The sequence below is a fragment of the Natrix helvetica genome, assembly GCF_964273705.1.
Source record: "Natrix helvetica genome assembly, chromosome: 7".
Lineage (NCBI taxonomy): Eukaryota > Metazoa > Chordata > Lepidosauria > Squamata > Natricidae > Natrix > Natrix helvetica.
This window is the reverse complement of record NC_138558.1, coordinates 78,414,793-78,427,028: the sequence shown is the minus strand read 5'-3', so window position 1 is coordinate 78,427,028 and position 12,236 is coordinate 78,414,793. Positions and strand designations below refer to the sequence as shown.

The 12,236-nt window shown below is 45.7% G+C and overlaps 1 protein-coding gene and 1 long non-coding RNA gene across 4 annotated transcripts in view; one reads left to right on the top strand and one right to left on the bottom strand.

Moving 5' to 3' along the window:
* STX18 (syntaxin 18) overlaps positions 1-4,815 on the bottom strand; it is a 45,354-nt gene extending 40,539 nt beyond the window's left edge. For 2 of the 3 annotated variants that reach the window (XM_081959584.1, XM_081959583.1), the window contains exon 1: positions 4,613-4,814. In XM_081959584.1, coding sequence (XP_081815710.1) covers positions 4,613-4,777 — 165 coding nt within the window. In that variant the 5' untranslated portion in view covers positions 4,778-4,814. Of the gene's footprint in view, positions 1-4,612 lie in introns of all 3 variants that reach the window. The other variant, XM_081959585.1, reaches the window with a different exon arrangement.
* Positions 4,816-5,023: 208 nt separating this feature from the next.
* LOC309395391 lies at positions 5,024-11,489 on the top strand. Its single transcript, XR_014175899.1, has 2 exons — positions 5,024-5,171; positions 11,256-11,489. It is a non-coding gene; the product is annotated as an uncharacterized lncRNA (long non-coding RNA).
* The last annotated feature ends 747 nt before the right edge of the window (positions 11,490-12,236 follow it).

The window sequence follows — 12,236 nt, the reverse complement described above, 5'->3', positions numbered from 1 at the left end:
CCTTTGGGAGAAGGGCGGCATATAAACCCAATAAGAAACAAACAAACAAACAAACTGACTAAAAATGGGGTTCCTGAGAGGGTAGTAAAGCAAAAGGCCCCCCCCCCCCCTGTGCTTCTTTCCAGTGTCCCAAGAAGCCCTTCAAACACCAGGGGGAGGAATGCCATGGACACAGGTAAGATAGCAAGGAAACCTCCTGGGTTACGAAGCCGCTCATGTCCAGTGGAAGCAAAACCATGAATTCCAAAACAGTTTCTATGCTGCCCTGTGTACAAAGGTGGGGGGCATTGTGATTCCGGGACGCTTTGCTGACCCAAGACCTGGAGGGTTTACTGTCCCTGAGGAAGCCTGAGCTCCACCTCGGAGGATCGGGCCACCTATCCTTCAGCTGAAACACAAACGAACTCTGCAGCAAGACAATGATCCCTTACAGGACATAAGAGAGAAGCCTACACGAGAACGATGAAGAATCGAATCAGCATTTTGGAAAAGCCGACACCATCCAGACTTCCGTTCAAAACTCAAGACCCACCTTTTTCAATTATCTGGCCTGGCTCAAGCATAGTTCCATCTTATTCCTCCTGACAGTCTTTTTAAATTAGTAATTTTAAACTGGGGTATTTAATTTCTAATTTCATTATTATTATCTTATGTATTGTAATGGTTGTTACCTCCTCCGTGTAATGTAATATATATATATATGTGTTTTTATTTATTGTATGCCGCTCCGAGTCCCTTGTGGAGAGGGAGCGGCTAACAAATCAAATAAATAGAAATTGAATTGAAAATTAAATCACATAAACAGAAATGTTGTGGTGGGACTTAAGGTAGGAAAGCCGTGTAATAAAAACCCCAAGTATTATCAAAGAAGTCAGCAATGAAACAATGGGCCAAAAAGGGCAAAGTTAAAAATAAATGCTAACTACAGGGCTGCAATTGCTACCGATGTGCTAATGCATCAGTTACTGAATCTTAAGTTACGGTGTTTTTTTTGTTTTTTTTTTACACTGGAACACAGCATGTGGGAAGACTTTTGTTCATGATTTACCTTAAACAAGCACCAAAAATTGGAGCTACTTATTTACTCACCCTCCACTCCCTTTTAATATTAAGAGAGTCTCAATGGGATGCTTTGATACTGCTCAATGGCAAAGATTTACCAAACTTCAATATATTGCAAAGGGAGTGAATTCTTTTCACAGAAATATAAAATATAGATAATCAGACATTACAAAAATTGCCTCCCGCAATGTGTTCATCAGAATCACATTACATGAACAGTAGAGTAAGTGGACTGTGAAATGGGGGGGGGGGGGGGGCTATGTAAATACAATTTCTAAATAACAAATGAACAATAGAAACTCTTCAGTCTTTCTTCAATAAAATTGATTATTTCTTGTTATCCACCATTTAATTGCTGCTGTTCTTGTTTGCTGCGTTATTTAGTCTACTTTTAACTATGATGTTGTACTGGCATATTTTATTATGGTCATCTTTGGGTTATTCGTATTATCTTTTAAAATTACGTATGGCATCCTCAAAAAATAACTAATCCTTAGTAATTCTGGATTCAACTATTTTTCTACAATAACAAAGTAAAACCTTGTTTGTCTCAAATGACGGCCAGAGAGGTCCATTGCAATCAATCCATTCAGATAAATCTTCTCTTGGTAACAAGGGCTCAAACATGCTGATTTCAGCCTCCTAAAAATATAAAGCAATATAAACAACCAGATAAAAACAAATCAGGCTGCTAAAACCTCCTGTTAAAAAGTGAAAAGGACCAAGCAGGCGGTCCCATCCCCCTTCCCCCCCCCCCCCCACGGCCGGCAACTACTCCTCTGGTCGGCTCTGGGTCTCCCTGCTCCTGGGCCAAGCATGCAGGAGAGCCAACCTGCTGCGACAAGAGAGCCCTCTGGGGGGAAAACTGGCTCGCTAAATGTATCTGGTAAAGTGCTGCAAAAGACCCAGAAAGAGAGCCAGCTTTTTTTTTTTGAAATGGGTCAAGTAAGAACGGTTGCTTCAAATCGCTGAACAGAATTCACGTGGTACGTGCCATTTCCTTCCACTCCGAACAGAAACAAATTACAAAAGCCAATTTCTGTCTAGACTGCATGGACTGTACAGTTACTCTTCCCAGACGACTGTAACAAACCGATCACAACAATTATTGCAGCCAAGCTATTTCAGCCACCAAAACTGAATTACATATCTAAACAGTTTCTGCATTGCCGCAACTTAATTTACAGCTTAAATCTGATTGCCTCTTAATTCTTAAATAACCTGAATAAGTTCATTGCAGAATCTAACAACTTTATTGTTATTGTAATTTTATTGCTTTATGGCCAGTTTTCTATAGAAATAATAATTTCAGCACACATCCTTGTTTATGCTAGATTTTTAAAATGTTCCCCATGAATAACATATATGACATAATGATTACGGTATTACAACGAATAACAGATACATGTGAAAAATATGCATGATAAAGCAATCCCATTGCATTGTTTAACTTACATTGTTATATCAGAATAAATAGGATTTCAGCCATGAAGAAAATGGGGGAAAGTTTGAACTAAAACTTTTTCCAGGAATCAAGCAGAGCCATCCAGGAATATGAGCGTCGCCAAAGAACAAAGATTAAAATTAAAACAAAGATGCTGCAGTACACACTCACTCCAAAGCCACTTAAAATGGATTTTGCAAACTTAAAACAAGCATACAGGTACAAGTCCTTGACTTACGACCACAACTGAGCCCAACATTTCTGTTAAATGAAACATTTTTTGCCCCATTTTACCACCTTTCTTGTTCCGGTTGTTAAGTGGATCAGGCTTCCCAATTGACTTTGCTGGTTAGAAAGTGACAAAATGTGATCACATGATCTCGAAACATCGCACTAGTCCTAGTCAGCCTCCAAAATTTGATCACATGACCATGGAGCTACTGCAATTGTTGTAAGTGTGAAAAAAGGTCAAAGGTCACTTTTCTAGTGCTGTTTTAACTTTGAACGGTCACTAAATGAACTGTTGTAAATCAAGGATTACCTGTATTGTAATTTTGCAAATAGTAGCTATGTAAAATTCAACGCTGCCTTCATCTGGATACAAAATTGGCCCGTGGAAAGGCAGAAAACCAGGAAATAAAGGTTGTTATAATTTTCAGTACAGCAAAATATCAGTTGCCATCTGATGTTATTATAAACCTATTATATTTTGTGTTAAATCTCTATTGGCAATTAAGAATAGCATATTCTAATATTTATCAGAAGTATTTTCACTCTGCGAGTATCAGTAATGAATAAGATTTTTAATAAAGTACTCCAAACGTGTAGATGCGAAAAAAGGGGTGAAGGTTGGAGGGGGGAAAAAAAGGCAGAGGAGTCCTCATCACAAGTTTTGACAGGCCCTCCAGGGGCTGCCCAGGCCTCAGCATCCTCTTTCTGAGGAAAAGGGCCTCGACGGGGAAGGCAGAACAAATGCATGGAACAGCACTGGAAAACGTGAAGCAAGAGACCTGGTCCCGGCCTGCACATCGCCTGCAGCCCTTGGAGGCAAAAGAGGCCGGCCACATGGTATATTTCATGGTCACCCAGTCTTTGGAAGAGGCAGTCCAGGAGTTGGGAAGGAGGATCATTGAAGGCTATCGTGGTTTTTAAGCCAACACGCACTCACTAACCATGGAAGCGACTGTGATTTTAGTCCACGCCTATTTACTGGACAGAACACGGGACCCACGATTATATTTCCACAAACTGAATCTGCTTTTCCCTTAATAAGAACGAGGAAAGTACAATTCACACAGAAAAGTTGGAAGGATTCAAAACAGAGCTTCAGAATGTGTCTTTGCTGAGCTTCTCTGAACTGGGAGGGGAGCTGGTTCAGCCAGTGGTGGTGAGGAAAAGAGCAGGAGGATCTGGTATTTTTTTATAACAAATAAAACAAATCTTAAATTATCAGAATGGGAAATTGAATGTTTAGAATTTTAAAAATATTTAAAGTGAAAAATTCTGCAGATCCCTCCTTTCCAATACAAACCGCAGAAGGCAAAGCTTTTAAATCTGGATGGGCAAATGCCAGGCCCTTTTAAACCAGGACTGACCATCTGGTCCTGGCACTCCATGCCAGCCACCAGCAGAGAGAAAGAGAGCAGGAGGCTCCGGGAGGGAACCCAAAGCCAGGCGCCCCCCCCTCCACGCACCCCCACCCCCCTCTCTCTCTATGGGAAAGCCCTGCCCGGGGGGGGGTGCAGAGGGGGGGGAGGGGGGCGAGGCTCCTTCTGGCCTCCGGGCCTTCCTCCCTGAAGGAAGCTTCCGCCTCCCGGGAAGGGGAGCAGAGACCGAGGAGGCCCTGCTGGAGCTTCCTCCTTCGGGGCCTTCGCGTCCCAAAGCTCCCCGCCTCCCGCCGCCTCGCCGGAGCCCCCAGGGCCGGGCCGGGCCGGTGTGGGAGGCGGGGTGATGGTGGTCAGAAAGCCCTGCCCCTCCCTCAGCCTGCCCGGGCAAAGAGGAGGAGGAGGGGGGGGGCCGCGCCCAGGCCTCGCCCGTTTTCCCCCGAGGACCCCTGGGGGAGGGGGAGGGAGGGGGGGCGAGAGGGGGGGGTCGTTGGGCACTCACCACTTCGCGGGCGCGGGCGGAGAATCCCCCCCTCCCTCGCGGGGCTCTCCTGGGCCAGAGGGCGGTGGGCTCGGCTCCTGCGGCAGGGACGCCCAGCGCCTTGTTGCGCGTCTTCACCGTCTTCACGGAGGCCTTGAAGAGAGCCGTGATATCCGCCGCCGCCATGACGGGAGGAGAGGGAGAGGGAGGGGCCGGGGAGGTGAGGGGAGGGGCCTGCAAAAGAGCGGCCGGAGCCCGTGGGTGCGAGGGGGAGGGGGAGCCCGTGGGTGCGGGGTGGGGGGTGGGGGGGAGAGAAGGCCAAGGCAAAAACCCCTCCCTGTGAAAAGGGCCCGATGGCCCTTCCTTCCCGGGGCGTTTTCAGCTCCTCCTTTGGGAGAAGGGAGGCGGAGGAGGATTTTGCTTCCATGATTTCTAAGAAGGTTGCAAGTTGGTCCTCTACTTACAACAGCTCACCTAGCGACCGTTCAAAGTAACGACGCCACGGAAAGCGACCTGTGGCCGTTTTTCACGCCTCGATGGCATCCCCGTGACGGGGTGATCAAAATGTGTCCCCTGCCAGGTGATTCCCCTATTGCTGCTTTCTGACAAGCAAAGTCAATGGGGGACCCAGATTCATTTAACGACCCTGTTACTAAGTTAACAACTGCAGTGATTCACATAACAGCTGGGGTGAGAAAGGTCGTAAAATGGGGCAAACCTTGCCTAACACATGTCTCCCTTAGCAACAAAAATGTTGGTCTCAGTGGTAAGTCAAGGACCACCTGTATAATTTGCACAAAGAATTACATATTTTTATGTAAACTATAATATATAATCCCAGAGAATGACACTTTACTGCTTTAGTGATGATCCCCAATGTTTAGACATACCAGTAGTAGCATTTGGGGCAATTTCTTACTGGATTAAAAAGTCATTTTCCTTGATTTTGTAATAAGATTGCATTTTATTTATACCATACTTGGAAAGAAGATGCTAAATTTTAGTTTAGAGACAGATAGCTTACCCTGCCTGCTCCTTCAAAATCAAGGTTTGTCATCTTCTTACAGGTAGTAGTAGTATCAGATGCAGTCATTGGCCTGTGTTCAAAATAAGCTGAGTTAACTTTGTAAAAGTGATTACAAATTATTTTCAGGATAGCTGGCGAACATCTTGCTTATCAAACTCCCTGAAATCTGTGCAGAGCATGCGAGAATCATGATCCCTGTGGCTCCGATTGGAAGCGTTAGGCTCATAATCCAGAGCCTTCTTGAAATGGATGAGAGCAGCCCAGGAGGTCTGGCTCCTTCCAATGAGTTTTGCATATTGCCTTTACCTCCATTTTTGCATCAAGCAAGCTTTGCATATAGTCCTCTGCTTTTCTATATCTTTAGTTGTGTCTTGGAAGAAGATGTGGAGAAACGGCCTTTTGAATTTGCAAATTGGAATGGAGAGCTGCTACTTTAGAAGAGGAAAATATATATATCAAAACTACATGGATAGATAAGGTTAGGGAAACAGGCTAAAAGCGATGGTGTGTTAAGCACGCACTTCGTCACTTAGGAATGAAATGCACCTGTACACTGTGCACAATTATTGGGCGAGTATTTTGACCATATCATTTGTATGCATATTTTCCACCTCCCAAGTTGTATAAACTTGAATGCTTAGTGGATATAAGCAGATCAGGAGATGTGTATTTGTGCAATGAGGGAGGGTGTGGCCTTTATCAATATACCATACCACCACCTCTTACAATACTAGACAACACAATATCAACAGTAGAGACCTTCTAATTTCTAGGTTCTATCTTATCTCAAGACCTAAAGTGGATACAACGTCAGCAAAAAAGCAGAACAAAGAATGTTCTTTCTGCGCCAACTCAGCAAGCTCAAACTGCCCAAGGAGCTGCTGATCCTATTCTACAGAGTCCGTCATCTGCACCTCCCTAACTGTCTGGTTTGGTTCTGCAACCCAACAAGACAGACACGGACTTCAGAGGAGAATCAGAACTGCAGAAAAAACTATTAAGGCCAACCTGCCTTCCATTGAGGACCTGTACGCTGCACGAGTCAAAAAGAGGTCCGTGAAAATATTTACAGACCCTTCGCATCCTGGACATAAATTGTTTCAACTCCTACCCTCAAAACGATGCTATAGAGCAGTGGTTCTCAACCTGTGGGTCGGGACCCCTTGGTGGGTCGAACGACCCTTTCACAGAGGTCGCCTAAGACCATCAGAAAACACATATTTTTGATGGTCTTAGGAACCGAGACACCAATTTTATGGTTGGGGGTCACCACAACATGAGGAACTGTATTAAAGGGTCGCGACATTGGGAAGGTTGAGAACCACTGCTATAGAGCATTGCACACCAAGACACAAGGACAGTTTTCCCCCCATGCCATCACTCTGCTAAACAAATAATTCCCTTGCCACTATCAAACCATTCACTAAGGCTGCACTACTATTACTATTAGTCTTCTCATCATTCCTATCACCCATCTCCTCCCACCTATGACTGCAGAATTGTAACTTTGTTGCTTGTATCCTTACGATTTATATTGATATTGTTTCCCGATTGCTTATTTGTACCCTATGACTATCATTAAGTGTGGTGCCTTATGATTCTTGACGAATGTATCTTGTCTTTTTATTACACTGAGAGCTTCTGCACCAAAGGCAAATTCTATGTGTGTCCAATCACACTTGGCCAATAAAGAATTCTGTCTGTCTGTCTGTCTGTCTCTCCCTAACTATTAGGCAGCTTCTTTTCCTCAGGCAAAACGGGCCAAAAAAGAGATTTAACTGACTCTGAAAAGTCAAACATTGTAAAAAGTCTTTCAGAGGGATGCAGCACTCTTAAAATTGCTAAGATGTTGATCCCAGAACCATCAAACATTTTGTTGCAAATAGTCAACAGGGCGCAAGAAACGTGTTGAGAGAAAAAAAGATGCACCTTAACTGCCAAAGATTTGAGAAGAATCAAATGTGAAGCTACCAGGAACCTATTATCCTCCAGGGCTGTCATTTTCCAGAACTTCAACCCACCTGGAGTGCCCAGAAGTACAAGGTGTTCAGTGCTCAGAAACATGGCCAAGGTAAGGAAGGCTGAAACCCGACCACCACTGAACAAGACACCTAAGTTGAAATGGCAAGACTGGGCCAAGAAATAGCTGAAGACTAATTTTTCAAAGGTTTTATGGACTGATGAGATGAGAGTGACTCTTGATGGACCAGATGGAAGGTGCCTTGGCTGGATCAGTAACCGGCACAGGGCTCCACTTCCACTCAGAGGCCAGCAAGGTGGATAGTGGGTACTTCTCTATGTGCTGGTAATATTAAAGATGAGCTAGTTGGACCTTTTCATATCGCAGAGGGACTCAAAGTCACCTCCTAAACCTACTGCCAGATTCTTCACGCAGTGGTACAGGAAAAAGTCTGCATCTTTCAAGAAGACCCTGATTTTTATGCAGGGCAATGCTCCATCGCATGCATCAAAGTACTCCGCTGCATGGCTAGCCAGTAGAGGACTTAAAGATGAAAAAATAATGACATGGACACCTTGCTCACCTGACCCAACCCCTGTTGAGATCTTGTGGGCCCTTCTTAAATAGGAGATTTATCATGAAGGCAAACAGTTCACCTCTCTGAACAGTGTCTGGGAGACTGTGGTTACTGCTGCACAAAAAGTGGATCCTCAACAGATCAAGAAACTGACAGACTCCATGAATGGAAGGCTTATGAATGTTATTGAAAAGAAAGGTTGCTTCATTGGTCACTGATTTTGTTTTGAGATGTCAGAAATGTTTATTTGTATACTTTGAGTTGTTTGATTATTATTCTCACTTTAACAGATGCAAATAAAGGCGTGAGATGGACAAATTTTCATTTTTCATTTATTGCATAATAATTCTGCCCAACAATTGTGCATACTTAGATATTCTCCTAGGAAAGCTAAAACTTCAGTTTTACTTTCTTAAATATTCAGGTTTGAGGTTTATTAACATTTTGGATTGACCGAGAGCACTATAGTTGTTCAATATTAAAATTGCAGTATTTTTTTGGAGTATAAGACGCACTTCCCCCCTCTAAAAGAGGGTAAAAATTTGGGTGTGTCTTATACACTGAATGTAACCCTGCCGGTCTCCAGCTTTTGGCCACTGCCTCCCAGCAATTTGCCTCATTGCAGCAAACAGCAAACAGCTAGTTTCAGCTTCAGCACAGCCTGATTAGCCCAAGCAGTTGATTGTTGGCCTCCCGACCATCAGCTGTTTCAGGTTGCAGGGACTGCCATTGCCTATTGCCGCTTCCACATGCCCCATTTCCGGTCTCTGTACCCAATGTTTGGCATCTGCGCACCCCATTTTCGCCTATTCCGATCCCCACTGCCCAAAACGGGCAGAAAATGGGGCTTGTGGAGGCAGCAATAGGCTATGGCAATCCCTGCAGCCTGAAACAGCTGATCATCAGGAGGCCTGTGCTGAAATTGAAACTGAAACCGACTGTTTGCTGCAAGGAGGTAACTCAATAACTATAAATGCCTATAGAACTGGGATGGCGAACCTATGGCACGCAGAGCCATTTGTCAGGGCACGTGAGGCGTTGCCCAGTCAGCTGGCCAGCCGGCATGTGCACACTGGCCAGCTAAATTCAGCCATTTTTAAGGCCAATTTTCACCCTCCCCAGGCTCCAGAGGCTTTATAGGAGCCTGGGGAGGGCGAAAACAGCCTCCTCCCCACCCAGGAGGCCCTCCGGAGGCTTCAGGAGCTTCCCTGAAGCCTCCGGAGCACAAAAAACTGGCCCTATGGGCAGACCGGAAGTTCAGGAACAGACGTCTGGTTTGCTCGTAGGGTCAGGGTTTTTTTAGGACTAAAAACGGCCCTACAGGAAGCTCCTGAAGCCTCCGGAGGGCCTCAGGGGGAGGGGAGAAGCTGTTTTCAGCCTCCCCAGGCTCCTATAAAGCCTCTGAAGCCTGGGAGGGCGAAAAAAGCATGCCAAAAATGGGGGGGGGAGCGCTGGTCATGTGTGCATGCACGCTGGGATCATGCATTACATTATGGGTGTGGCACGCCCATGTGCGATCCCCCCCTGCGCTCCCCCCCTTTTGGCACGCGAAGCAAAAAAGGTTCGCCATCACTGCTATAGAATGTTCAAATTATTAGACTTATTTTTTAAAGACTGCTTTATTATTGTTCTAGACAGCTTAACAAAACATAGAAGCTTTTAAAAATAAATGCTTGATCTGAAGAAGCCCAGTGCTATTGTCTCTTCTTTTAAATAGCAGAGAATAACGTGTACTTTCAGAAAGCCCCATCAATTTTTGACAGCATCTGTACCAGTGGTGGGCTCCTACCGGTTCACACCGGTTTGGCCAATCCGGTAGTGGTTTGGCGGCCTGAGTCGCTGGAACCGGCAGCGACCCAGGCCTGCCACACCCCCGAACCGGTTCCCTGGTCAGTGCCGCCATCTTGTTTTTCAGGTTTGCACATGCACAGAACAATTTTAATGGCAACGTGCATGCATGTGCAGCACACATCAAGCGCACGTGTGCAAAGCGAGCACGTGAGTGAACCGGCAATAGTGCCGGCCAGAACCACCCCTGATCTGTACAAGTATAGTCTGAAATTTAACCGTGTCCTGTTGTATATGAAGATAAGGCAGCTGAGTTCCCAAGGAGGAACCTCTACAATACCCTGAAACCAGGGGAAGCTGCTGCAAGAGAAAACTCTACTGTCTGTTTAAATATGGTGACATCCCAACTTTTAAGTACAGACATTTTACATGAAGGACGAGGAGCCTGGGAGACGTTTTGCCATTTGCAGGATGAAAAGAGGAAAAGAGGCAAGCTTTCTCTCCCCCCCCCCCCCCTCAGTCCTGGCCCAATTCCAGATTTAGGAAGGTTTTGTTTTCCGTTCCATAAACAGCATGAAATCTGTGCAGAATCTTCGGGATGAGATGAGGCTGCATTTTGCAGGCCCACATTGAGGCTGATTGAGCCAAGTCAGTTCTTCATCCCTGTGTTTGATTCAGCAGGTGGAACCATTGCTTGCCCTGCTAAACATACACCAAGGGTTATATTTATAAATCAGTAATAGATGTTATGCAAGGAAGACGGGCAGTTAAGAAACATGAAATATAAATAAATATGCCAGGATACAGATCATCTTAATGCTTCTATTTTTGCTGTAGGTTTTCCCCAAACTTCACGTATTCATGAATCGATCACTCCAGAATTTTGCATTTAGAGTCTGAGATCACCAAACTTCGGTCAGCTGTCTATCAATCAGTTGGCTCATCCATCATCTGTGTCTTTCTCCATAAACACATATTCTGTTCACTGAAATATTTATATCTCCAATCAGCATAGAACAGAACAGAATTCTTTATTGGCCAAGCCTGATTGGACACATGGAAATCTTAGGGTCATTAGACACAGGGGTGAAATCTAGCAGATTCTGACAGGTTCTGGAGAACCGGTAGTGGAAATTTTGAGTAGTTTGGAGAACCGGCAAATTCCACCTCTGGCTGGCCCCAGGCGTGGGGAGGGAAAGTGGATTTTGCAGTAACCTTCCCCTGCCACGCCCATCAAGCCACGCCCACAGAACCGGTAGTAAAAAAAAAATGAATTTCACCACTGATTAGACCTATCTGTTGTCTTTTGTAGGAAGAAGAAAGGCTGCCTCCTCCCTGAAATTCCTCCATTCCTGTCTGTCCAAACACACACACCTGCCACCTGTGTTCCTCCAGGGCCTCCTAAAAGGAATGTGGCCTCTGCCTGCCTCCCGCTCCATGACTGGTCTCCGAAGAGGGTCCCCCTCTTACCTGCAAAGTGGGAACCCCAGCCAGCGATTTCTCCTTCTGGGGCAGGATTGGGGGTTCTCTTGTGTACTGACCCTCCTCCACAAATAAAAGATGAAGACTCCCAAGACTCCATCCTTTGCAAGTTTCAATGGGAGGCTGGGTGTCCGGAAGCTTTTCCTTGAATTAAAGAGGTGGGGGGGGGGGAGTCCGTGTCTTTGTGAGGCCACTAGAGGGCGTTGAAATAAAAAATACCTGAGCCCAAAGAGTCTAAGTATTGTAAGCTGGATTCCTACCACTGGAACAGCTGCTGGGATCCCAATTGGATGTGGTTGTACAGGAGACACGAGCTGCCTGCCAGCCACCTCCTCCTGCCTTCTCTCCCAGCAAGGTTCTGTAAGGGGAATCATCCCCATTCGCTCCGGGGCCCTGGGGTCTTCCCTCTGGGGCCATGAACCCCCCAGGACAGGCATCTGTCTCTTAGGCATCTCTTCTGCCTTCCCAAACCAGGGCTTGCTATTTTCATGGCAGTCCTTTGCCGCTCAGGATGTCTTCTATCGGCCTGGGGGTGCTAACAGAAGAGCCGATTGAGCAGCTTGAGGTCCTTCCTCAGGAAGGCAGGCCCTGTGCTTGCATGGTTTGACTTGGGGGGGGGGGCAGGCAGCTGAAGGGCCCTTGGCTTCTGCTAGACCCAGAGCTCTGCGGAGAGAGGGGCCCCAGGCTCACCCTTTCTTAGGGGGAGAAGAAAGTGGGTATGCACAACAGAGACAGCAAGAAATGCCTTTTTCCATTTAATTTGATGTTTATTTGAATTCTTTTGTTATTGGTCATTTGGCTTACCCTCTGA